Raw genomic sequence first — 23,093 nt, 5'->3', positions numbered from 1 at the left:
GTCTTCAATTTTTGTTGAAGTGATGAATTGTTGATTGAGTTTGTGATAACTAAATATTTGATACGAAATCGTAGTATTTGAAGTCCCTTTATTTCTTCTTAAATCCAAAGTTTTATGAACTTTTTAAGTTGAAGGATGTTATTTTAACACTAAGTACTGGATATATTTTAAAGGAAAAAAAAAACTTTTGACTGTTCTTTTCTTTTATAATGTAGAAAGCATGTTTGTAAAATACTTTCTATTCTTAAATAAGTTTTAGATTGTACTTGCTTGTTACGGAGATTTTAATTACTGCAGGGGTATTTTAAATCTTATACTCTATAAGTTATGGAGTATTGCATTTCTTTTGAAACTGGCAACTCATTAAAGTTGTTTCTTACGCAACACATAATATGTAATAAGAAACGCTAGTTAATCATGGAATTGTTTTGGATTGGAGGGAGTCACATCTTTGCATGTACTTAAATATTAATACCGAAGATGGAACTTTCAATTTGTCAATGCATAGCACTTTAGCTGAAATCTCCAAAATTTTCTTGAGTATGTGATCCTTAAAAGGCTTTCCCTGATATGCCTAGAAAATGGACAATAGAAAAATTAATGGTTTTGGTCTTCTAGCGTAGAAACGAAAATGTACAATTATTAGAGGCTTTTGAGGAAGCATAACTTCTTCTGCTTCTATTGTAAGCTTCTGTTAGAAATTTTGGAGCTGCAAATTTATTGACGTTATCTGCTTATTTCCTCTTTAGATAAAATGTTCCTGCAATATCTTGCGTATAAAGTGGGAGTCCACTCGTAGCCGTACTAAGGAGCGTGCTTTGCTGATGATGAACAAAATGGTAATGTGCACATATTGCTGCTGCTGAATGCTTTTCTTCTTTTCTATACTAGGACGAAGTGTCTTTATATATATATTTTCAGGTTTGTTGTTATACTTGCCTTTTCTAATTTGGGAACTGTGTTTAATCATTAATGAGTTCTTCTTGGCACGTTTGTTATTCTCCTCTTAAAAGCATTGAATTTGTCTTGGATCTCCTTTATTACTCATCTGGATATTTTTCCTTGGTAGAAGTGGTCCTAGCTGGTCATGGTGGCTAAAATAGCTGGAAAACTAGTACTTGATTGAAAATCCCATTGTCTGTAGAAAGATTTTTGGATAAGAGATCAACCTCTTTCTAGCCGATATGCACATCTTTACTGCTTATCTTCTCTACAATGACTGTGTCAGTCTTTTTTTGTAACAATGCATGTGACTTGCATTTTATGAGACACCTCATGATCAAGAAGTAGAGGAACCCACTTCTATGACGAGACTTTGGATATATAGTTATAGAATATAGAGGATTTTTTTACTATGGTTGGGAGATTCATCAGGTGTCTTCCGTGCAAAACTTGTTTATTCCGCCTCCCTAAATATCCGATTTCCCCATTAGTCTCTTCCAGTACTTTTATTTGAAGTATCCATGATTAAGGATAACTTAATCTACATAATCCAAGTTTTTAAAAACTTTAAACCATTTGGAAAGAGAAATATATCACACATATATAACTTAGTTAAGGGGGTTTTGAAGAGAAAAATGATATCACATATTGTAAGTATTTTTATTCTCCATCTTTTTACTCCATGCATTGCATGGTTTAGAACTAGTACACTATTATTTGTTAGTTCAAATTTTCAATTTAATATTGTTTGTTACTTTTGATGTCATCAACAACTCCTTAATGTATATACACAACCTTAAAAGAAACTGTAGGAGTAGAAGTAGTATTATGTATTGGATGTTCTTTTGATGCTGTCGTATTATAGCTTGGACATAAGATAGTCTCTTTGTGTGCTGACAAAGTGCTTCCAATCTCATTCGTTTAAACTGGCTTGTGGATCGTCAACATCAACGGTGAGTGATCTAGATAGTCTGATAATATTGGTATTGCTTAAGGTTAAAGGACATAGTGGGGTTAGGTGTAATTATCACATTTCTTAAACCCTTAATCACTCTTATTAAATTTAAAAACTAGAAATATATCTTATTGAGCTCTTGCATCCAACTTAAGCATCCACGTTGGCCACACAACATTTCAATGTTGGTATTGACTCCTATACTTCTACACAATTTTCATAAATTGGCCAAATCAGACCTTTTACGCGGTAATTTGGTGTGTACTAGTATCCGAGTCCAGGGTAATAATAACTAAATGCCTAAAAGTTCTTTTTGGACTCTTGTGCACGCTTAGAAGATCTCCTCCCTCACCGTTCTGACTACAGCTGCCGTTTCTTTTCCTTTTGTATGCCCATTATTACAGGTTGAGAATCTTTATGAGCCATCACCCCAAGTGCTGGAGAGGGTTCATTCCTGTTTTTCAGTCCTTATCCCAGCTGCACCTATTCTCAGAAAGTACTTTCCTTTCCTTTCTTTGTTTCAGTGAATTTCGACTAAAATATTCTTCGCTTCTCTTGCATTCTTGAAATTTTGTTCTTTTAGTTCGTTCTTTCCAAAGTTCTCATGCTCCCTTCTTGTAACTCTAGCTATGTTAATATTCTTTTATTTCCTTTTGTTTACTTTCTGTAAGATTTTCACTGCCTTAAATTTCCATTTTTGTTTTAAAATTCGTTTCCTGTAGAGAGTATGGTGAGCTTCTCATCAGTAGCGGCCTGATCGCAGAGGCCCTTGGAATTTTTGAAGATTTAGAACTCTGGGATAATCTGATATTCTGTTACCGGTATAGTGAAAATAATTGCTTATTACCACTTCTTTCTTATTCTGATATTATTGATTGTATGAGAAAATCTAATGGGGAAATTAATGCAAATGTGAACTACAGCTTATTGGAGAAGAAAGCAGCAGCAGCTGAACTGATTAAGGTGCGACTGCTGGAAACTCCTTCTGATCCGAGGTTATGGTATAATTCCCACCCTGTCTTTTCAGTTAGAAATAGGTTGGTAGCTCATTGAAATGCTTAACGTAGAGCCTTTATCATGTAGGTTCTGTCCTCAGTGTGCTCTGAATTTTTTGTTTGTATTAAATGTTGTTTCTGCCTCTGAAACTCCATTTTTACGGTAGTGATACTGAAGGACCTTGATTTTTTGCTCCTCTTTGTATCAAAAATAATAATCATACACTTCTCAATTTTATTAAAAAGAGCTTCTCCCAAGTCCCAATCAAAACCTTTCTCTACCTCGTATACACTGAATGAATTCTCTTTTTGACGTTAAAAAGTTCTGGAATTCATTTCGCATTTACATTATCTCTGAAGGGTCTAAGAAGTCCTTGAAGAAAGAATTCTTTCTAGAGTTTAGAGATAGTTTCAATTTTGAATCTATGTAGCTATCCAGGTGTGGTTTGGGATCAAACTAAATTAGTGATACTAATAATTTGAGGTATGGATGGATTCTTTAGTTCAAGCCATCCAGAAGTTAAAAGAATAGTTTGCTCCATTTATCAATTGGAACATAGCATTAAGTTCGATTACACACATCCGTGCATTGGGAAGTTTGCATCGGAACACTGTAAGAGAATTTGAGCTGCAGCAGCCACCACATAGTTTTAGATATATGTAGTTTCATTGTCATATTTGTGTTGATTTTATGAATTTTATAAAGTTTATCATGATAGTAATGGTAGTAATTGTTTTATATCTGGGGATTGACTTTGATAATGGACCGTGATTGGGGATTGGGCGTAACTGAGCAAGTTACACAGTGATAAAGTGGTTTGCACATGCGGAGGGTTTTCTTTTGGAACGTGGAACGGTTGATGTTGTGTGTACTGAGGATATTTTAGTCATCATTTTGCCTCGAGGATGTGATAAATTTAAGCTTATTCTCCATGCTTTTACTGTTTATATCTTTAACCTCGTCACTTCGCTTTTTGCCATGTGCTATAATTCACAATTGTTTCTAACTTCTCTGTTCTTGCAAGGTGTTCATTGGGTGGAGTTATGAATGATGATTCTTGCTATGAGAAAGCTCTGGAGGTTTCAAATGATAGGTGCGCAAGAGCTAAGGTGCGGTCTGTGGCATGTTTCCTTCAACTGGCATGGGATTTTTTATTTTTTTTGTCTTTCCTTTCTTTTAGGGGGTCAGGGGTGGTTCATTGTAAGTCGTTTGCAATACTCTGTATTCATCACTGATGTTGGTAAACATTCTCTTTAACTAGATTTTACTGAGGGTGTTTTGTGTTCTTCCTATAAACAGAGGTCTCTTGCTCGTAGTGCATACAACAGGGGAGATTATGAGAAGTCTAAAGTTTTATGGTATGTTACCTAGTGTTGTGTTTGCTTCATATGACTGTGTTGTATCGGATAGCCAGTCTAGATAACTAGATTTCTGTCTTCTCTCTACTAAAGTTGGAAATGTTTTCATATAGGGACTCTGCCATGGCATTGAATGCACTCTATCCAGATGGTTGGTTTGCTCTTGGAGCAGCTGCACTGAAGGTAATAGTTTGATTCGCTTCTAACTATCTGATTGTGTTAGGTGTACGACTTGAAAATGAAATGTCTTTAACTTATGACCGTGTTAGGCTGTTAGGAAGGTCATAAGTTTAAAATTGCATAATGCTCTGCATATTATCTGGATTTGACTGAGCCCTGTGGAAAAATTATGCAGGCTAGGGATGTCAGCAAGGCACTTGATGGTTTTAATCGTGCTGTTCAGCTTGATCCTGATAATGGAGAGGCTTGGAATAATATCGCTTGTATGTATGTGCTCGTTTATCTTGTCAAATTTTAATGCTACTTTTATGAAATAAAGCATTCACAAATGTGTTTGACTTGACATTCTTTGCCTGCCTCCTCTTTTGTGTTTAGCTTGATATTTCTTGTACCACTATCAAATCATCATGTTGTCTTAGAAGTATTGTTAGAGGCGTATCTCATACTGAAATTTCTGGACAAGTCATGTAATAAGCATCTTATTGGAAAGAAAATGGAAATATCAAAGGAGGAATATACGAGGAGGACATGGCAGAAATAATTGTTAGTCCAATTTTTTGAAAAAAGGTAGGTAGTCATTGTGAGAAAACTGAGTACGCCGTCCAGGACCATATACTATTCCATGTTATGACTGTAACGACGATTAGTCATTGTGAGAAAACTGAGTACGCCGTCCAGGACCATACAATTATTCCATGTTATGACTGTAACGACGAAAAACTACCAGTTGATCTTAGCATCAAATTAAATTAAATAACAGTGTCCCGTTGTCGTCCCGTTATCGCTTCTGGTTCAATTGGAAACAAACTTCTCTGCAATTGCAGGGGTAAGGTTGCGTACTCTCTTTTAAGTTGGGCACCTGCTCTTTCACTCAGCTCATTTCAGATTACTTGTTATTTTATGAATTATACTTGTTGGTACATCATTAGTTGTATAGGTTTTGTTTTGATGAGCTTTGCATTTTTTTTTTTTATAGACATAAGATAAGAAAGAAGAGTCAGGAGGCTTTCATTGCATTCAAGGAAGCACTGAAGTCCAAGTATGTCATTTTTAACTCTAGATCACCCTGACGGCTTGATATGTTTAAACTGTATCTGTGTGTGCATATATTCATATTAAAAACTTTACTGCTACACTGATTCGCAGAAGAAATAGTTGGCAAATGTGGGAGAACTATGGACAAGTTGCAGCTGATGTTGGTAATTATTTTGAGGTTCGTTGTTTAGTGGGAGTTATTTCTCATGCTTTTCATGTATAAGGTGAAAGTGATTTGGAGCTTAGGATAACAATTTTTGCTATGTCTTAAAAACTTTCACCATAAGAAACTTGCTTCTGAAGCAAATACACTGTATGAGATTGTTATGCTACGTAACTTTTCTAGTGTCTCGTGCTAGCAAAGTGGTGCTGATAGAACCATAGTGCTCAAAATAACATATCAGCCAGTTTTTGAATGAATGATAGCATCGCCTATGGAATATCCTTTTGTGTACCTATGTGGATTATAACAAAAGATCAGGTTGAGTTGGCTACGATTTCATCTGGATATCTGGCCAGCATTTATTATTATGTTGCACTTACATTACTTCTGAACGTTTCATCACACATAATGCTCTTCTCTGTACTTTTCAATTGATGAAAAACAAAATTTGACCTTGCAGGCATTAAAAGCAGCACAGATGGTGTTAGATATCACAGGAAATAAAAGATATGATGGAGATTTGCTAGAGAGAATAGTACAAGAAATGGAAGAACGGTTTTCTTCATATTCTCCCATTACAGAAGATGATAAAGACTGTAACAGTCAAACACCTTCAGGCTCTGAGTTGGCAGAGTCACGTGATACAAAACTCTTAATGGAGTTGTTAGGGAAAGTTCTCCAGCAGGTATGAGGACCTCCTTGCTGTTACTTCAATTCTTCACCCCACGAAAGAACTCTAATATGATGTCTTTGAGAAAAATGGCATAAATAAGCACGAGTTTTGCTTTATTTGAGCAGTGTAGTGATTGAATAACCATTAGGGTAAAGAAACTTGGAATATCTGTTTGTTATTTTGAAGTCTCTTTTGGATTTCCTCACCCCACAAAAGAACTCTAAAATGTTGTCTTTTATGCTCTACATAAGATAGTTAAGAATTTGTGTGTCCTGCAAGTCCTTTCCAGCCCATTTCTAAAACCCACATGATCCTGTAGATCACACACAGTCTTGGTCGTTCTGTGTTGAATCAGATTTTTACCCATATCTGTACACACAAAATTGAAAACCTTCACCGATTTCTTAGGTTCCAACTTCTTGTGCATTATATAGAGTGATTTAGGACAAGTTAGAGGAACCAAATCTTAGCAAAAAGCTATCACAATGTTCACAACCGTTCCCTAGAAAAGGAAAAATAAACAACGTAATGGGCCCTTTGGAAAAGAGTAGAAATGTACTCCTGGGGAAAGGGAAACAAGTTCGTGTACATCAGATTAGAGGGCAGTAAGCTGGATGGTGCACAAAACAGGTAGGGCTCGACTCTTGAGCAGGTTCCAACAACTTTTACATCCTTTTTCAATTACATGTTAATTTTATCTTCAGGAATTTTCCCCTCACTAGTTCAACATAAAGTTGGTTTGGTTTCTGAGAAGAACTATGGGTAATGAAGTAGCCCTTTTGATTTCTTCTGTACATTTTTTCTTCATAGGGGGTCACTGTTGTCTCATAGAACTTTTGTTGGAGTTATTGAGCTTTGGAGTAGAGTTGAGCCAACTAATTTTATAGGAAGTGTTAGTGTATCAATCCTAAATTCAAACCTTCTGTAATACTGATACATATTTGAGAAGGAACGAAAAATATTAAATGAGTTGATCTTTTTAATTATTGAATCTGGGTCATTTTACAATTCAAGGAGTTGCAAGTAGTATTTTTTGACTAGTTCTATTAGCAGCGTTTAGTCCTACAAATTTATCTTGTTTAGATTTAATTTTCAGTGTTTAATTTATCTAGGTCGTTATTTTAAGTATTTTACTTATCTAGGTGGTTATTTTCTGGTACTTTATAGCTTGAGTATCTATTAGTGCTATGAGTTATTTATTTAGGTTACTTGTTACTCGATACTCCTATATATTGGAGAATTGTAATTTTTATTAGGAAAAATTGATTCTAAAAAAATACAACCTTTGACCTGTCTGCTTAAAACGGGCTAACCTACCGAGTAATTAAAAATAATACAACCTTTGCCAACCATCCGCTTTTAGTAGACTGAGATGAGTTAAACGGCTTACGTGGCAAATTGTTGCATTTTTTTAAAAATTTTCTTGCTAAAGCCATAAAAAGCTTATGCTTCCCTCTGTAATTCACTTGATCCTCTCCTCTCATTCCTCTTTCTCTTAGCCACCCTACTTAACCCAAGAAGGCAGAAAAAGAAAATCAAAATTGGAAAATTGTTATGATTATCATTGTTGTTGCTACTGTTACTTCCAAAATAATCAAAATTAAACCACTTCCTCCAACAACATCAACCGAAACTTCACCTTTGTCTGCAACTTTCACTCTCTTATTCTCTCTCCTAATCAGCGAATCAGCCACCATCTCCTTCTCTCCAGCCACAACACGGGGTTAAAGTAACTTCTCTCTCTCTCTCTATATATATATATATATATATATATATATATAGAAATTATGCTGAGAAAGCTCAAATTCAACCATTGGCTAGATTTGAAGAACTTGGATTTGAAGGATATTTTTGGGGGAAGATGTGGATGATGAGAGAACTGGGCGATGAAAACGACGATAGTTTAGGAGATTCAGATGAGGTATGTAGTGGGTGGGGAGGGTGAAGATTTTGGCGGTGTACGGTGAAAGTGTGACACAATTTTGTGGGTTGCGAGTTTGAGTTCGATGTCGACGACAGAGAGGTTGATTGCCGCTAGTGGTTAGCTCCGCCGTATTCTAGCCATAAGAAAGAGTTCACAAAAGATGACAAATGCCTGTAATATTTCAAGCACAATTAACATCACTGGTAATTAGCTACGAGGTGAGAGAGATTATGTGGAAGGGGGTTTATTTGATCATAAAATCATTTGTCACACTTTACATTCCAATTAATCAAAAAATTCCACATAAATTTGCAAAATTATTTCAAATCTAAAAGTATCCTATGATTGATGCGTCTGCGTTTCCACTTATAAATCCATCAGCGTTGAATTGAATAAATTGGTTGGTTCCCCCCCCCCCCCCCCCCCCCCCCACACCATAAATTCAGAATTCTTTTATCATGAGCTATCCAGAATTTGAAAGATTTGTGTAGATTAGGGAAAGTTGATGGTTTGGAGGTGAAAGGCAAGAGGTTTATGGAGAATTAGAATCAGAAAGGATTGAACATGGAGGTTGAAAAAATGGCAAAAGGATGGGGAAGAGAGAGATATAGGAGAGAGAAAGCTGGAAATGGAGTTTAAGTAGGGATGTCAATGGGGCGGGGCGGATGCGGATGTAGGTCCCTCCATCCCCATCCCCGCCCCATCACCCATGGCGGGTACAAAATTCATTCCCATCCCCGCTCCAACGGGTGTAAGCTAAAATCCATCCTTGCCCCGCCACCCAACTGGGTATCCATCCCCGTCTTATCCCCGCGCTAATACCTGCCTAATTTTTCTTATTTAGCAAACATTTGCCGTATATACGGAGTAATTAAAGTTAACTATAGAAAAAAATACCTTATGACTAAAGTAACCTATATAATCGGAAAAAATACTCGTCATAACAAAAAAAATCCAAACAAAAAACATAAAAATCTCACCTAAATTTATATTATCACCTAAAGATGCAAATAAATCCAAACTCACCCCATCACCCATGGCGGGTATAAAGCGGGGCGAGTGGGGATGGGGCGGGTTCAACACAAAATCCACACCCGCCCCATCACCCATGGCGAGTACGAATTTTATACCCATCCCCGCCCCATCACCCGCCAAACCTACCTCCATCCCCGCCTACTTGGGGCGGATGCGGGGCGGGTCTCCCACAAAACCCGCCCCACTGACATCCCTAAGTTTAACGAGAGAAATAATGTTAATTTGATAAAATTCCGGTAACCTTCACTCAGCCTAGTAGAATTAGAAAGGATTGAACATGGACGTTGAAAAATGGCAAAGGACAGGAATAGAAAGATGTAGGAGAGAGAAAGATGGAAATGGAGTTAAACGAGGTAAATAATGTCTATTCGATAAATTTCCGGTAACCAATCACTTAGTCCAATAAAAAGCGGATGAGTGGCAAAGGTTGTATTGTTATTAGTTAATCCAAAGATCAACCCGTTTTGAGCAGACCGACCAATTTTTCCTTTTTATTATTCAGATTGATTGAGATAAAATAAATTGATGCTTTTCTTTGTTGGTGAGTTTAATTACTTACTAGCTTTATTCTTATTCCAGAAGTGGTTTAGGCTAAAGAACATCTAGATCTTAGGTCCAAGAGGAGTGTTCTAAGACTTAGATCTTATATCATTAGAGGTTCAGGAGTGTTCTCTTTTGATTAAGGATTTGAATTGTAAGGTCCAGGAGTTTTCTCACAAGGAGAAATATCGGTTACTTCCGCGTCAAACAAGATCTTGATGAAAAGTAGTTTTTACACATCAAAAACTACATTCTGATAGCCAAGTAAATACAACCTATCTAGAGAAATGCAGAAGCGTAAAAAATAGCATTTTGGGAGTGTTGGGCCATGTTCTCTTCAGTTGTTTTTTTCTGTTAAAAACTGATATTTACTGATTAGATCTTATTTCAACTGATTCAGTTTGATTTCACTGATTCATGAATACATTTTTTAGTATGAAATACTGATTTTTACTGATTAAAACGGTTTTTTTATATTGATTTTATATGATCTACAACTGTGTAATCAAACTGATCACTTAAGCAAATCTTTAAAAAATACATTTGTATCTAATTTCCACAATTTTTACCTAAAACATCTACTTTACAGTTTCTTCAAACAGTTTCTTACTTTACGATTAAATACGTTCCTCTAATATATCATGACCAACGCGCAAAACACGTAATAAAAAAGATTGTGGTTCTGGTTGAGGCTTTTTCTCCCTCTTGCTAATAACGGAATGGAGGCAGGGCATTCCATGAGTCCATGCCTTTTGTACTACCACTACAAGAGTGGTCGTTTTTTTAGTTAATCCCACTCCTAACCATAAGGAAAAGGGGGTGGGCCGCTCATGATCCTACTGTTTTCTTAGCCTCTTTGCATGGATCACAATCTCACCTTATATGCCTTCCTGACTCGCTAGAGAACATGTATTAACTAAACTAATCCCCTCGCCATTGAAGGGAAGAAACACTCTTTCGAAAGGTCCACCTACGATGATATCCACTCACTCACCATACTAAAAGTTAAAGTCACACGAGGGTCAAAAAATAACAAACTGAGAGAAGGGTGCTACAAAATGGTTATTTTTGTGTATTGAATGAAGAACAAAGAAAAGTTGAAGATGGAATGAACAAGAGAGACCCTTAAATATCCCATTTGAAAATGAGAGGAATTGATATGACGGAGCCACTTGTAAGTTACGAGAAAGAACTAGAAGAATTTTCTTAGTTTTCTCCTCATTCATAGTTATCTCTTTACTCACCCCATGTATCACGGTCCGAATGTTTTAAAACCGGATCCGTGCGGCGCCCTCTTGCCTATTGGCGGCAAGGATGCGAGCCTTGTGCGGAATGAGTGTCTTGTGACTCGTAGGGGCACGAGCAAGTGTCTGATTCTGAATGGGCGCTCTTGCCTATTGGCGACAAGAGCGAGGGCGCTTGTGTGCGCACAACAGGGACAAGCGGGACCGGCGACGAGAATTTACCTGTTTGTGGGAATTGGGATGCTTTAGAGCAAGTGGCGGCACAATATCTATAAATGCCTAAACAAAACACAAGCAATAAAGGGATGACAACAATTGGTGAGAAGTAGGAATTCATTCATTCATACCCCTCATGGAGGTTTATTTTGAATTAGCTATAAACTACCAGTGACTGGATTGACAGTAACATAATAATTCTATCTAGAGCGTAGAAAACTACGGAGTATTTGAAAGATCCTAGAAAGCACTAGATAAACAAAATACAAGTAAATGAAGGTTGGATTCTAACACCACGCATGCTGAAACGTCACAAAGCTATCCAAACAGCCGACTTAGTGTAGTTTACAGAAGACAATTCATCAGCAGGGTGAACATATTTTGTTCATTCATTCTAGTACTGTATGTGTATTATGCATGTTGTGTATTTTAATCTATATTTTCCTGTAGGAGTTTAGAATACAACTACTTTCCTGTGCAGGTTGTTCGTAGTGTAGGTAGTGGAGATAGCTGGGGCATGTATGCTCGGTGGCATAAGATGAGAGGAGATCTTACAATGTGTTCAGAGGCTCTTTTAAAGCAAGTTAGATCGTACCAGGTATTGCAATCCTGACGATGTTCATGTATATATATTCTGTAATTTACCTAAAGCCATAAAGACGGTTTTGCGTCAATATAGTGTCGCAATATGAAATTATCGTAGATTAGTTAAACTATCTATACTAATATATAGTACTCCCTCCGTTTCAAATTAGTCGTAAAACTTTCCCTTTTCACCAGTTTTTTAAGGGAAAGGGTCCACTAATATTATATTGTCCCACTAACTCTACTTTATTTTATAAATTCTCTTTCCTTTTTCATACTATGTAAACTTGTTACACTTACTTTATGTTATAAATCCCACTTCTCATTTTATATATTACATTATACTAAAACAGACACTAGGAGCGACACATGTCACTTCCTGGTGTAAAATTTTCCCGCCAAAAACTTTTTTCCTAAAAGATACTCTACTTTATTTTATTTTTTTTATTTTCTATCCTTTTTTATTTATTGTTTTATGTATGGAAAAAATTTATATTTGTTTATAGATTATGGATATAATATATGCTACACAATAATAATTTAATAAAAATGATTTTTGGTATTCCCTAATATTTTAGTCAAAATTATTATATTAATAATGGATAAATGGAAATACATTTTACTCAATGTTTTGGTGAAATCAACAAGTTAGTATATCGAATGTTTTAGTCAAATTAGCATATCAAGCATATAAAATATGTAATAAGCAGTATGACGGAAATTGCATACTTCGTATTAGATGATTAAAGGAGTATATTCAAGAATTTATTAACTTTAGGGAGAGAAATATTAACAATATACGAGTCTTCCACAAACTCCACTAGATCAAATAGTTACCCATATCGTCTGCATCCTATGTTCTTGAAATATGTCAAAGCATACTATTGCAATTAATCTTAAACGATGGAGTAGATAGTAATATAGTAAAAAACGTCTGTAACTTCTTAAGTTGTGTCACCCCCCTTTAGGGTTTAGGGTAAGTCATACTTCTTAAGTTGTGTCACCCACTTTTGTAAAATAAGTCATGTCTTACTTCCTTCGTTTTTTCAGTTGCAATGTTAATCTTTTCACGCTTGGCGACACATTATTTCAATCAAAATATCTCTGATTATCAACAAGTAAAAATTATTAGAAAATTGATATTTTGGAATTACACATTGAGACGAATCTAACAAGATCATACACGACTACATTTTTCCTAAATACAGATCATTAAAGATAGTTCAAATTAGAGCATGTGAATAGTGCAGAAGTTAAATCGTTGCAGGCACATGTTTTTACCAATGACAACAAGTCTTTTTTATAGATGGATTTGCACTTGTGACTAACAACAATTAGATTAGAGGTATTACTATTTTAGCAGCCGATTGACCAAATTGGTAAAACAAAAATTGGTAGTTACATAACAATTTGATAATACGAAATGCTCAGGATAGAGTGGCTCAATTTTACCCTCTACTTTGTTACCCCTTTGTTCTTTTTTTTCTTTAATAGACTTCAACTTTCTTCCCTTTTCCCCTTCAAGTTAGAATATTCATTGACGGCTTGTTAAAAACATACAAGAGCTAGAGCCTGTTAAGCAATTGGCCATGAAACTAGCTTAAATACTCACCTAAAAAAACATTTAACTACAAATCATGATGTTAAGTTCAAAAGTCAATAATAGTTAACAGATGGGAAACAAGGAAAATAAGGTAGTTGCAATTGTGGAAAAAGAGGGCAAAGTGTAAACCACTCGTGGACTTTTGCAAGCTCAGTCCAAATTGTGGTCCAAATGTCGTTGGGTTTGCTTTTTAATATCAACACCTTTTATGTTCAGTAATCAATAGTTCTTAAGCATCTTTGCATTATAACATGTAAGACATTGGGTATGGTTCTCCAAATACAAACAATCCAAAAATGAATTCAGAACAATATTATTCAAAATGTTATTACACACAAGTAAAGCAAAAAAAATGAATTGAGGCTTAAAATATACATATCAAATTCATACAAAAATTTTGAACTCCCTTATCCAACTTGTAAAGACGACCACATGATATTCAAAGTAACAACCCAGGGCATCGCCTCGACTAATAACTAGTATTGGTGATCAAAACACGCTAATTAACTCATCCTAAGCATGAAGGGTTGCTGATGTTGTAACATATTTGTAGCACCCTTTTTCCGTATATCAGAAGATGCACTCTCTAGGAGGCCATCATTCTCCCCCGTATGTTGCTTTGCGTGTTGCAAAGATGCTTTGGAAATGTATTGCTCAAGAAAAATGAGTTTTACACCGTTTTTCCTCTTACGATGGTGATGCACATTGATTTTTGACGAAAAGGAGTTTTGGTGGGTAGGGTTGTTTTCTCTTCCATCACATATTTTCCTTACCTAAGAAGTTGACTTAGGATGTTCCAATTCATTTTTATTTTGACGTATTTCAAAAAAAAATTCATATAAATATAGTAAAATTTTGTGCCTTTGTGCTTTGATACCAACTGTCACGGTCCAAATGTTTTAACATCGGATTCGTACGACGCACTCTCCCCTTTTAACGGCAAGGATGCAAGCCTTGTGCGGAATGAGTGTCTCGTGGCTCGTAAGGGCACGAGCAAGCGTCTGAGTTTGAATGGGCGCTCTTTCTCTATGGCGACAAGAGCGAGAGGCGAGGGTCGATCGGGGCGCTTGTCTGCGCACAGCAGGCACAAGCGAGACCAACGACGAGAATTTATCTGATCGCGGGACTTTGTGGGATTTGGAATGTTGTATGTGTGCGGCGGAACAATATCTATAAAGGTCTACAATAAAACACAAGCAATAAAGCGATGACAACAATTGGTGAGAAGTAGGAATTCATTCATTCATACCCTTCATAGAGGTTTATTTTGAATTAGCTACAAGCTACCAGTGAACACTGGATGATTGACAGTAACATAATAATTCTATCTAAAGCCTAGAAAACTATTAGAAAAGTCCTAGAAAGCAATAAATAAGCAAAATACAAGTAAAAGAATGTTGGATTCTAACATTTTATCATATTTTATGTTGCTGTTTGAGATGTTTGAAGTGCTGCGAACATAAATGCATATTTCCCTGTTGCGTAGCCATTGCTTTCTTTTCCATTTGCTCTTGCCTTGTTGGTGGATTACGTTGTAGTTATCGCCAATTTTGCATTGCACAATAATTACTCTTTTTTGTTTTGTCTCCTAGGGATCAGAAGTTTGGAAAGATAATGCTCGGTTTAGAAAGTATGCGAATGCATCCTTAGAGCTTTGTAAGATATACATGGTTATATCATCTTCATCTGAAAGCCTTAGAGAGCTCCACTCAGCTGACATGCATCTTCGCAACACTATCAAGCAGGCAAGATTCTGGACCGCAGTACACGTTCCTTTCAAAATTATCATTTTCTATAGAAGTACCAATTCTACACAAAAATTGAATGTAAAAGTAATTACTTTGTATTTTCCAGGCAATTTCATTTACAGATACTGAAGAATTCAAGGCTCTCCAAGTCTGCCTTGATGATGTTCAGATGAGACTTAAATCCAGCTTGGTGCCAACTTCTTAGAATGGTACAAAGATCTATTTTTTGTTAGGTATCTGTTCTTTTGAAAATTTTCTTTGGAGGTGCTTAAAATGATAAAAATCATAAAGCATACTAACTTTTCGCTAGCTGAAAGTTGTTTGCTAAGTTTCCCTTTACGCAATTTCAGTCTCCCATGGAAAATCCATAGTCAGATTGTCTGTCGATCACACTAGTGGTTAATAGGTATTTACACGGTGAATGGAAAATATTGCTGCCAATGCCAAAATAAAAATTCTTTGCATTAGTATTTTGCTTAAAAAGAGTAATGTTTTCTCAATTAAAAGTCAGATGAGGCCATAGATTATTTAGACGGAGGAAGTTGAAAACAGTATATTATATTGGGTTTTCAAGAACATTTAGTACTGGATTGAAGTAAGTAGTGGAATAGTATCTTCTTTGTAGACGACCACAGGAGATTATTTCTTTGTTATTGCAGCTGACCTTATACTTCTGGGATACAAGTTTTTTGCATCGTTGTTGTTGTTGAAGATAATGTTTCCTTGTAGACCATGACTTATACTTTGGCTACTCCCTGCTACATCTGCATATTCTACAGTATATTCTTATTTGCTAAACTGCTGTTCCTGTTGGCTTGTGTTTCACAGGAAGTTTGCGTGCTAGCCTGATAGGCGTTGACACATTGTGTAGTAAAGCTGCTTCACTTACGTGTACTCTTTACCAATAAGCTGCTCCACCATGCTGCTGGAAGATCTTACATGTAAGTTTTGGACTCAATTGTTTTGTAGAGCTGCTTTTTTACGTGTACACTTACGTAAGAAGCTGCTCCACCATGCTGCTTTAGCATACATCTAGATGACAAACTGCAACGTCGCTAAACTGGTGCTTGTTACGCTGTTTTGAGTGTTGTGGAATTAAAATTGTACCAAATTGGTAACAATCTTTTATCTAAAAATTGGTTTGTATATAACCAAGAAAAGAAAATTTTGGCTGTAGAATAGAAAACATAGTCGTTATCTCTCAAAATTTCCATTGTTTAAGTTATAGTATACTTTTCTTCTTTTCCGCCGCGTAGTCACACAGAAATGTTACGTTATTTACTCCATAAGATCTAACCTCTACTATACCAATAGTGCCGCATAGTAAACTTATAATGTTCTCCCACCTAACTGGGATTGAGAGTGATGTATACTTCCTCCATTTACTTACTTGTACCATTTGGGTTGGGCACAACGATTGTGAAAAATTGTAAATATCAAAATTACTCTTACAATAACAAACAAAAAAAAGGATAAACGATTAAGTAACAATGGTAAATGTGGGTATTTAGTGTTTGAACACACTAAAAAGCATGTGAAAATGTATCATTAAAGGAAATGGTGCAACTTATATGCAACTTTTAAAAGGAAAATAGTGCAAGTGAAAAAAAATGGAGGAAGTACTTTTTAAAATGTTTGTAAATTATTATCCTCTTTTCAAATATGGCAATGTGTTGTGATTAGATTTTCTGGTATGTCTGGAGAAGATAGTGATATAGGTAGAACTATTTTAGACTTACATTTATACATATAAAAATTAAAAATTATGTCATATCCTTAAATTCGAGAGTTCCGGAGTAAGTTTTGGATAATGGTATTTCTTGGAGCTACTCTTGAGTCTTGACAATCAATATTTAGTCCGTACGACGGTACGAGTTGGTAACATACTCTCTGAAGAAAATAAAAACTTGAAAATGTGATTGGTGATAAATATCAGCTATGTTACTTCGACACTCCTCTTTTAGGCTCATACCCGTGTCGACCCGACCCAACACTAATGCGGGTATAGAATCCTTACCGGATCCTTGGTCGGTCAGTCAGACATGGCTAGTCAGCCCTTGCTTTAAGAAAATATCTAATCTAGTTTTAATTAACCCTAGATCTGTTAATTAGGAATAAAATTCACTTTGTTTTTTGTTTAAAGCATGGGGTTGCTTTAAGAAAAAAAATTCAATTCTTTTTTTCAAAAGAAATTTAATTCTTAATTTCTTTTTCTTTAATTTATTTATTTTTCTATTTTTTTCCATGTCCCCATACCCGTGTCTAAAATTAGGACAGGGTCTCCGTGTCTTGAAATTTTAACTTCACTGGGTCCGACACTCGGATCCATACCCGTGTCCGACACCCATACCCGAGTCTGAGTAACATAGAGTATCAGTGTGCTTAATGATCTAAAAACTGAGCAAAAGGGGGAAATATTTTGGCATATCCACCATGAAAGCACAATTTTATGTGTTCTACTCAATAGAGGTATGCCAAAATCATTTTTCACAACTAGTTGAAGGCTATAATACCAATCTGACATTGTAACTAATAGCTGACATTATTTCAAGAAAAACCTCGGCAAAGGAACACCATTTTACTACCACAAACAAATGTCATATGAGTGAATGTTAGTACTGAATTTTGGATGTTGGAAATAAAAAATGGTGTGAAGAAATTAGGAGAATATTGAGAATGTAATATTAGTACTAGAAACAAATGTGACATTTGCATTTGAGATTGTTTCATTTAATTACACCAGATCAATATCTCAATAAATTAATACTTGTTTACAAACCCAAAGCTCCAAGGGGTGTTTTCCCTTGTCCAGCTTCGAAGTAAAAAATGAGCATAGCTAACATAGCAAGTCTAGCATGCTTAATTTCAGCCAACTTGAGTCTCTCTAACTTGTCTGTATCTGGATTGTAAACACCATTACTGATAGTTCCTGCTAAGCTCAATGGGTCAAAAAATTTGCCACCAGGGTAACCTTGTTCTCCTGTTGAGTTACTAAAGTTCTCAGCAGTTCTTGACCATGGAGTTGCCCATTCCACAGATTGTGAATCCGGGTCAAAGAAATCCACCCATCTCTTGCTCTCTACCCATCCCATGAGCAACAGTTGAGTCCCTAGTAGTGTTCCGAATGAGAACGGAGCCACGGCACCTGGGTCAGCACCAGCCTCAAACCATGGGATTCCAGTCCATGCTTGTCCAACAAATATCCCTAGAACTGCTAGCATTGCCCATCTCCCATGGATTAGCTCTGCTTCTCTGTACCATTTCAGGAATGCTGGGTCCTTCCCTAGACCTAGTGGGTCGAATCCGAAGTCTCCTGGGAGTCTGTTTTTTGGCATAAATATGTGTTAAAAACATACACTCTTGAAATCTAGGAACCTTAACCTTAAAAACATACACTCTTTAAAGAATAATGAGAGAGAACTTACGAGCCGTCTAGCCACTCAGGGTCAAGGAAGTTGCCACCACCTTTAACAGCAGGAATCCAAGACTTTTTAGGAGCAGCTGCAGCAGCTACGACAACCAACTTCCTGCTGGTAGTAGAAACACCAGCACCGACTTTGCTGTTAACAAAGAGTAGTGACTGACTACTCTTCTTCCCTCCCGACAAGAAAGGCGAGGTGAACCCATTTACTATTGCTGTAGCAGATGTTGCAGCTGCCATTTCTTTGCTTTGCTTTCCTGACCTCAATTTGCTGCGCGCTGCTGATGTTTTTGCGCACTCTCCTCTCCCCCACTCTAACTTAGCTTGTGTTACTGATAAATTTTGATGTTGTATTTGTTAGAATGCTGATTTTATCAACTAGTTTGTGGGGTTGAGGAGATCAAAATAGACTTGATGAGAGGTGCCAAGTAGGATGAGTGAAATCTAGGGAAGATATGTTAATGGATATATGGTGGATAGATAAGGAACCAATCAAATGTTAGACTCCATCCACATCTTCATGTTTTGTGGAATCAAGTGTATCATAATATATTGTTTTTTCTTAGTCACTTTCTTCGGTTTTGTATACAGTGCCATTATTGATAGTGTATGTTTGACGTGGTTGTTGTGGGCCCACTACCACGACATCGACTCCCAACTAGGTTATTGGTTGGCTATGAAAAATGGATTCCCATTTAACAGAGGAATTTCAAGTATGACTAACAAAGTTGACTCAACCTGAATTATATTCAAAAGTTTAAATACTGCACTTCGAAATCGAAAACTCATTGGATTTAGAATTCTTTTTAATGAAGATGTAAAAAGAAGGAAAATTAGTTACTGTCCCGGACTATAATCTGGATAGTACAAGAATGGATCAATTAGATTATTATATAATTCGTTTAGAGTCTTATTTAATTTGTTAGATAAATGTATCTTGCTTTGGGTATGCTTTAATAATTTTTATCATTTAAGGATTAGTAACTCGTAAAAGTAATGACTAATTAGTGATGCGAGACTATTAAGAAATGATTCAGATCACTTTTCTAATTATATTGATTTAATAATAATTTTGAAAGTATAAGAAACACCAAAATGATTGCGGTAGTAGTTAAAATATGACTATCAAATGAGAGGTCATAGGTTCGAAATCTATAACTAATATTTTTTTAAGATTAAGAAAATTCTATGATCGAGTTGTCATGTCAAAGATGATGATGCTTCATGTCATTGTTATATTAGAAGCGACATGTGGTGAGATGACATTCTTTGCCTTGGAGTTTTAATAAAAGTGTAGATTACTTTTTGATTTTCTAACAAATGTCCATGGACCATGGCCATGGAACTTATTAAGCTTTACTTATATTATATTTCTTTCCGATTATTCTGTCAAATTACAAAAAAATCCTTAAAAAGGAATTTGAAATACGCGAATGAAGAACCCAATGGAAAACTATTTGTGCCTTGTTCTTTTGGAGTGAATGAATTTGATCGATTGAAATTAATTGAATTGAATTGAATTGAATTGAATTGAATTGAATTGAAGCTTCATTTATTTCACATTAATTATCCTGATTAGATATTATCTATAGTTATTGAAGGTCTCTTTTTCGATAGAATTTTTTTTTCGTTTTTCTTGTTCTTGAGTGGGCCACTGAGCCACACGCGGTGGGCCAGTGATATCAATTGAGATTCTCACATCTCGGCTACATAGGAGTAATCTACTAAGGAAAAAAAAATGAAATTAACAAGAAATAAGAAGAGAAACTAGTCAGGCTCCAAAGGATGTTACGCCGAACTTGATTCATTTTCCACCGTTGATTTGGCATGCAAAGGAGCTTGATGGACTTATGATCGCTCTACTTTGTAAATGACTTGCCCGTCGAAAGATTTACCCTAACATAGAATTTTCGAGGGCGTCCAAGCCTGACGGATATCAGAATTCCCCCTAAGTGTAAGTTATTAACGACGAATGTTGAGTCCGAAAATATGGAAATTGAGGTAATTGAACGAGACAAAGCCCAATTCAAGAGACTCAAAAGAATTCCATGACAATTAATCATCACAATTAATCCTTGATTATGAAGAGTTAGTACCCCCCTTGATTATCAAGGGGAACTTAAACCACTTCAACTAATCATAATGAAAAGAATTAAAAGTCCTTAAAACGTACTTAATAAGTATGTTACAAAAGGAATCCAAAGGAAGCAAAGCAAAACGGTAAAATCGAGTTTTTTGGCCTTCGCCCCATCGGACTGGGCGAGCCTGCCAATCGGGCGCTAGTGAAACTCACCAAAACTTCACGAATTCGCCCGGTCTAGCGCGAGTGAGACATAAACTTCCCAGTTTCTTCTTTACACTCGCGCCCGGTCGAGCTGCCGCCCCTTTTTCCAACTTTACTTCTAACAATCCCCCACTAAATATGAGAAAAAGAAACCAAGGAAAGAAAGAAAATTTCTAGGCATAAGAGGAGATAAATATATAACCTTCGGTGTTACATTTAAGTAAATTGAAACCAAATGCTTAGTGAAGTGGAACAATGACTTACAAGCCCAAGGGTGAACAAACTTTGAAACCCTTAAACTTTTGATCAAATAGTGGACTAACCTTGAAACTCTAAGATTTAAACCAAGCCCCCCACAACGCATAACTTACTCCAAAAATCTATAAACTCCGCCAAGTGTAAGCGTTTTAAGCCATTCGTTTACCTTAGTTTTCATGGAAGCTCTAGGAAATCGCCCAAGTTTTTATAGAAGATGGCGAGTCTTCACAACCAATTAGGTGAATTCTCAAGTGCTTCTCAAAATAGCACGTAGTCAATAGGGTTAAAATATGTTCACATTTAGTGAACCCATCAAATGCTACCCCGTAGCTATATAACCCCCGCAAGACCATAGATTCATTAAGAACATAATAAAATGTTCAACCTCTCAAATAATTTATTGGTGAATCCACAAGTTGAATGCGGACATTTCAATATTGTTAGATGCATTAAGATTTTATACAACTCCACCCTCACACAAGCGGTGGTTCTCTTAAAGTGCGTCTCAACAAGCACTTTACCATTAAGAGTTAAAAAACTCAAACTCGTTCAAGCATTACAACACATGCCATAGGGATAAGCAAATAATGCTTGATACTTTACTCAAATGGGCATAAACCTTATCCCCCTCGACATGTCAATCATCAAAGATCATTACATATCCCAATTCAATCTTCTTACCATAACGTACCTTGCATTCAAATTTTCCCATAACGTACCTTGCATTGAAATTTTCCGTTAGAAAATATTACCACAAGGAACTAAGGAAGTATATGCTCACTCAAAAGCGCACATGGTTAAAAAATCATAAGATGCTTTGTTCTTGTTTCAACCAAAACAAATTAAATTTGATGGGAAAATTTTGTACAACGAACTTTTTCAAAAATTCTTTCATAAAGTATGATCCTCAAAAACAACACAGTCACTTTAGTGAAACTACTTCATCAATATCAAACTCTATAATTCGCGTCGAAAACTTCAAAGTAAAATACCTTGAAATCATTGCAAATAAAGACCATTGTACCTTATCCATGATACTTTGAAAAGATCGATGAAGTAAACACACGTTCACTATAAAATTTGTGTAAATAAAAATAACTCAAATATTTCACAGAATTTTCACAAATAAATGCTATGTCAAAACACCAAAAATGCATATCATTCTCACATTAGAAAATATGTTAGCATACACAATCTAAATCCCATTTTAGGTCCTTTAAAGGTTGATGCTAGATATTATATTCCACACACCCACAAATGATATGATTTTATATTTTCACAAATCTTCTCAAAATTAAGAAAATGGCTTTATATTACTCAAAACCAAGCCATTTAGTTAAATAAAAATTTTAAATTTCAGAGGAGAAAATATGAAATTCAATGAAGGCTATTAAAACTCAATGTTCAACATGTGATGTAAAGCTAAAGTTAGCACATCACCCATATATGGAGTAAAACAACCACACATATGCATCAAGATACTGATAAGGTGTACCATTACAATGGTGATAGCTTCAACACATAAAATGAATTCCATAAACACATAATTCTTATCCTCAAGCATGCGAACTCACCGCTCATGATTTTACCACTTAGAACAATCACTTCACATACCTTTGACAAAAGAGTATGCACTATAGGAATGAAGGTCAAACCGCTCAAGAATCTAAGTGATATAAAACTTGGTGCCAAAATAAAAAGAATAAGAAATACTCAATTCCTTACTTTAATAAGGTTCTCCCACATAACAAGTGTAGACTTGAAACTCCTAATAACCATCCAATGAATAGTCATCATAACCTTTCAAGAAAACATCTAGACATTTACTTTCCTTCGGTAGGTTGCGAAACTCATAAGTAAGTTTAACTTACTCCCAATGGTTCTCTTTAAAAGGTTACCGACAAAAGGTCTCCAATGGAAAATCACTGAATTT

General features: G+C 35.8%; 2 protein-coding genes across 3 annotated transcripts in view; one reads left to right on the top strand and one right to left on the bottom strand.

Moving 5' to 3' along the window:
• Window positions 1-16,443, top strand: part of LOC110794126 (uncharacterized) — a 31,013-nt gene extending 14,570 nt beyond the window's left edge. The window contains exons 7-21 of one of the 2 annotated variants that reach the window (XM_021999077.2): window positions 750-839; window positions 2,302-2,393; window positions 2,620-2,718; window positions 2,821-2,898; window positions 3,918-4,002; window positions 4,193-4,251; window positions 4,365-4,434; window positions 4,607-4,698; window positions 5,408-5,470; window positions 5,578-5,644; window positions 6,090-6,314; window positions 11,743-11,859; window positions 15,042-15,194; window positions 15,304-15,406; window positions 16,026-16,443. In XM_021999077.2, the coding sequence (XP_021854769.1) occupies window positions 750-839; window positions 2,302-2,393; window positions 2,620-2,718; window positions 2,821-2,898; window positions 3,918-4,002; window positions 4,193-4,251; window positions 4,365-4,434; window positions 4,607-4,698; window positions 5,408-5,470; window positions 5,578-5,644; window positions 6,090-6,314; window positions 11,743-11,859; window positions 15,042-15,194; window positions 15,304-15,402 (1,389 nt within the window). In that variant the 3' untranslated portion in view covers window positions 15,403-15,406; window positions 16,026-16,443. Of the gene's footprint in view, window positions 1-749; window positions 840-2,301; window positions 2,394-2,619; window positions 2,719-2,820; window positions 2,899-3,917; window positions 4,003-4,192; window positions 4,252-4,364; window positions 4,435-4,606; window positions 4,699-5,407; window positions 5,471-5,577; window positions 5,645-6,089; window positions 6,315-11,742; window positions 11,860-15,041; window positions 15,195-15,303; window positions 15,431-16,025 lie in introns of both variants that reach the window. The other variant, XM_021999078.2, reaches the window with a different exon arrangement.
• A 1,312-nt stretch (window positions 16,444-17,755) lies between these two features.
• LOC110794128 (chlorophyll a-b binding protein CP24, chloroplastic-like) lies at window positions 17,756-19,156 on the bottom strand. Its single transcript, NM_001426433.1, has 2 exons — window positions 18,623-19,156; window positions 17,756-18,518 (listed from the first exon to the last, which is right to left on the bottom strand). Exons 1-2 carry the CDS (start codon window positions 18,856-18,858, stop codon window positions 17,969-17,971), a joined length of 786 nt encoding a protein of 261 aa, NP_001413362.1. The 5' UTR covers window positions 18,859-19,156; the 3' UTR covers window positions 17,756-17,968.
• Between the last annotated feature and the right edge of the window lie 3,937 nt (window positions 19,157-23,093).

Source organism: Spinacia oleracea, chromosome 2 (assembly GCF_020520425.1).
Source record: "Spinacia oleracea cultivar Varoflay chromosome 2, BTI_SOV_V1, whole genome shotgun sequence".
NCBI lineage: Eukaryota > Viridiplantae > Streptophyta > Magnoliopsida > Caryophyllales > Amaranthaceae > Spinacia > Spinacia oleracea.
Note: the sequence above shows the minus strand (reverse complement) of the source record. Positions and strands in the feature narration are given on the sequence as shown.

What these genes read in the sequence shown, in the direction of transcription:
- LOC110794128 (NM_001426433.1), bottom strand. Translation starts at nt 18,858, where the DNA reads ATGGCAGCTGCAACATCTGCTACAGCAATAGTAAATGGGTTCACCTCG. An exon ending in CCTGAGTGGCTAGACGGCTC is followed by an intron (nt 18,519 to 18,622) that starts GTAAGTTCTCTC and finishes GCCAAAAAACAG; the next exon opens with ACTCCCAGGAGACTTCGGAT.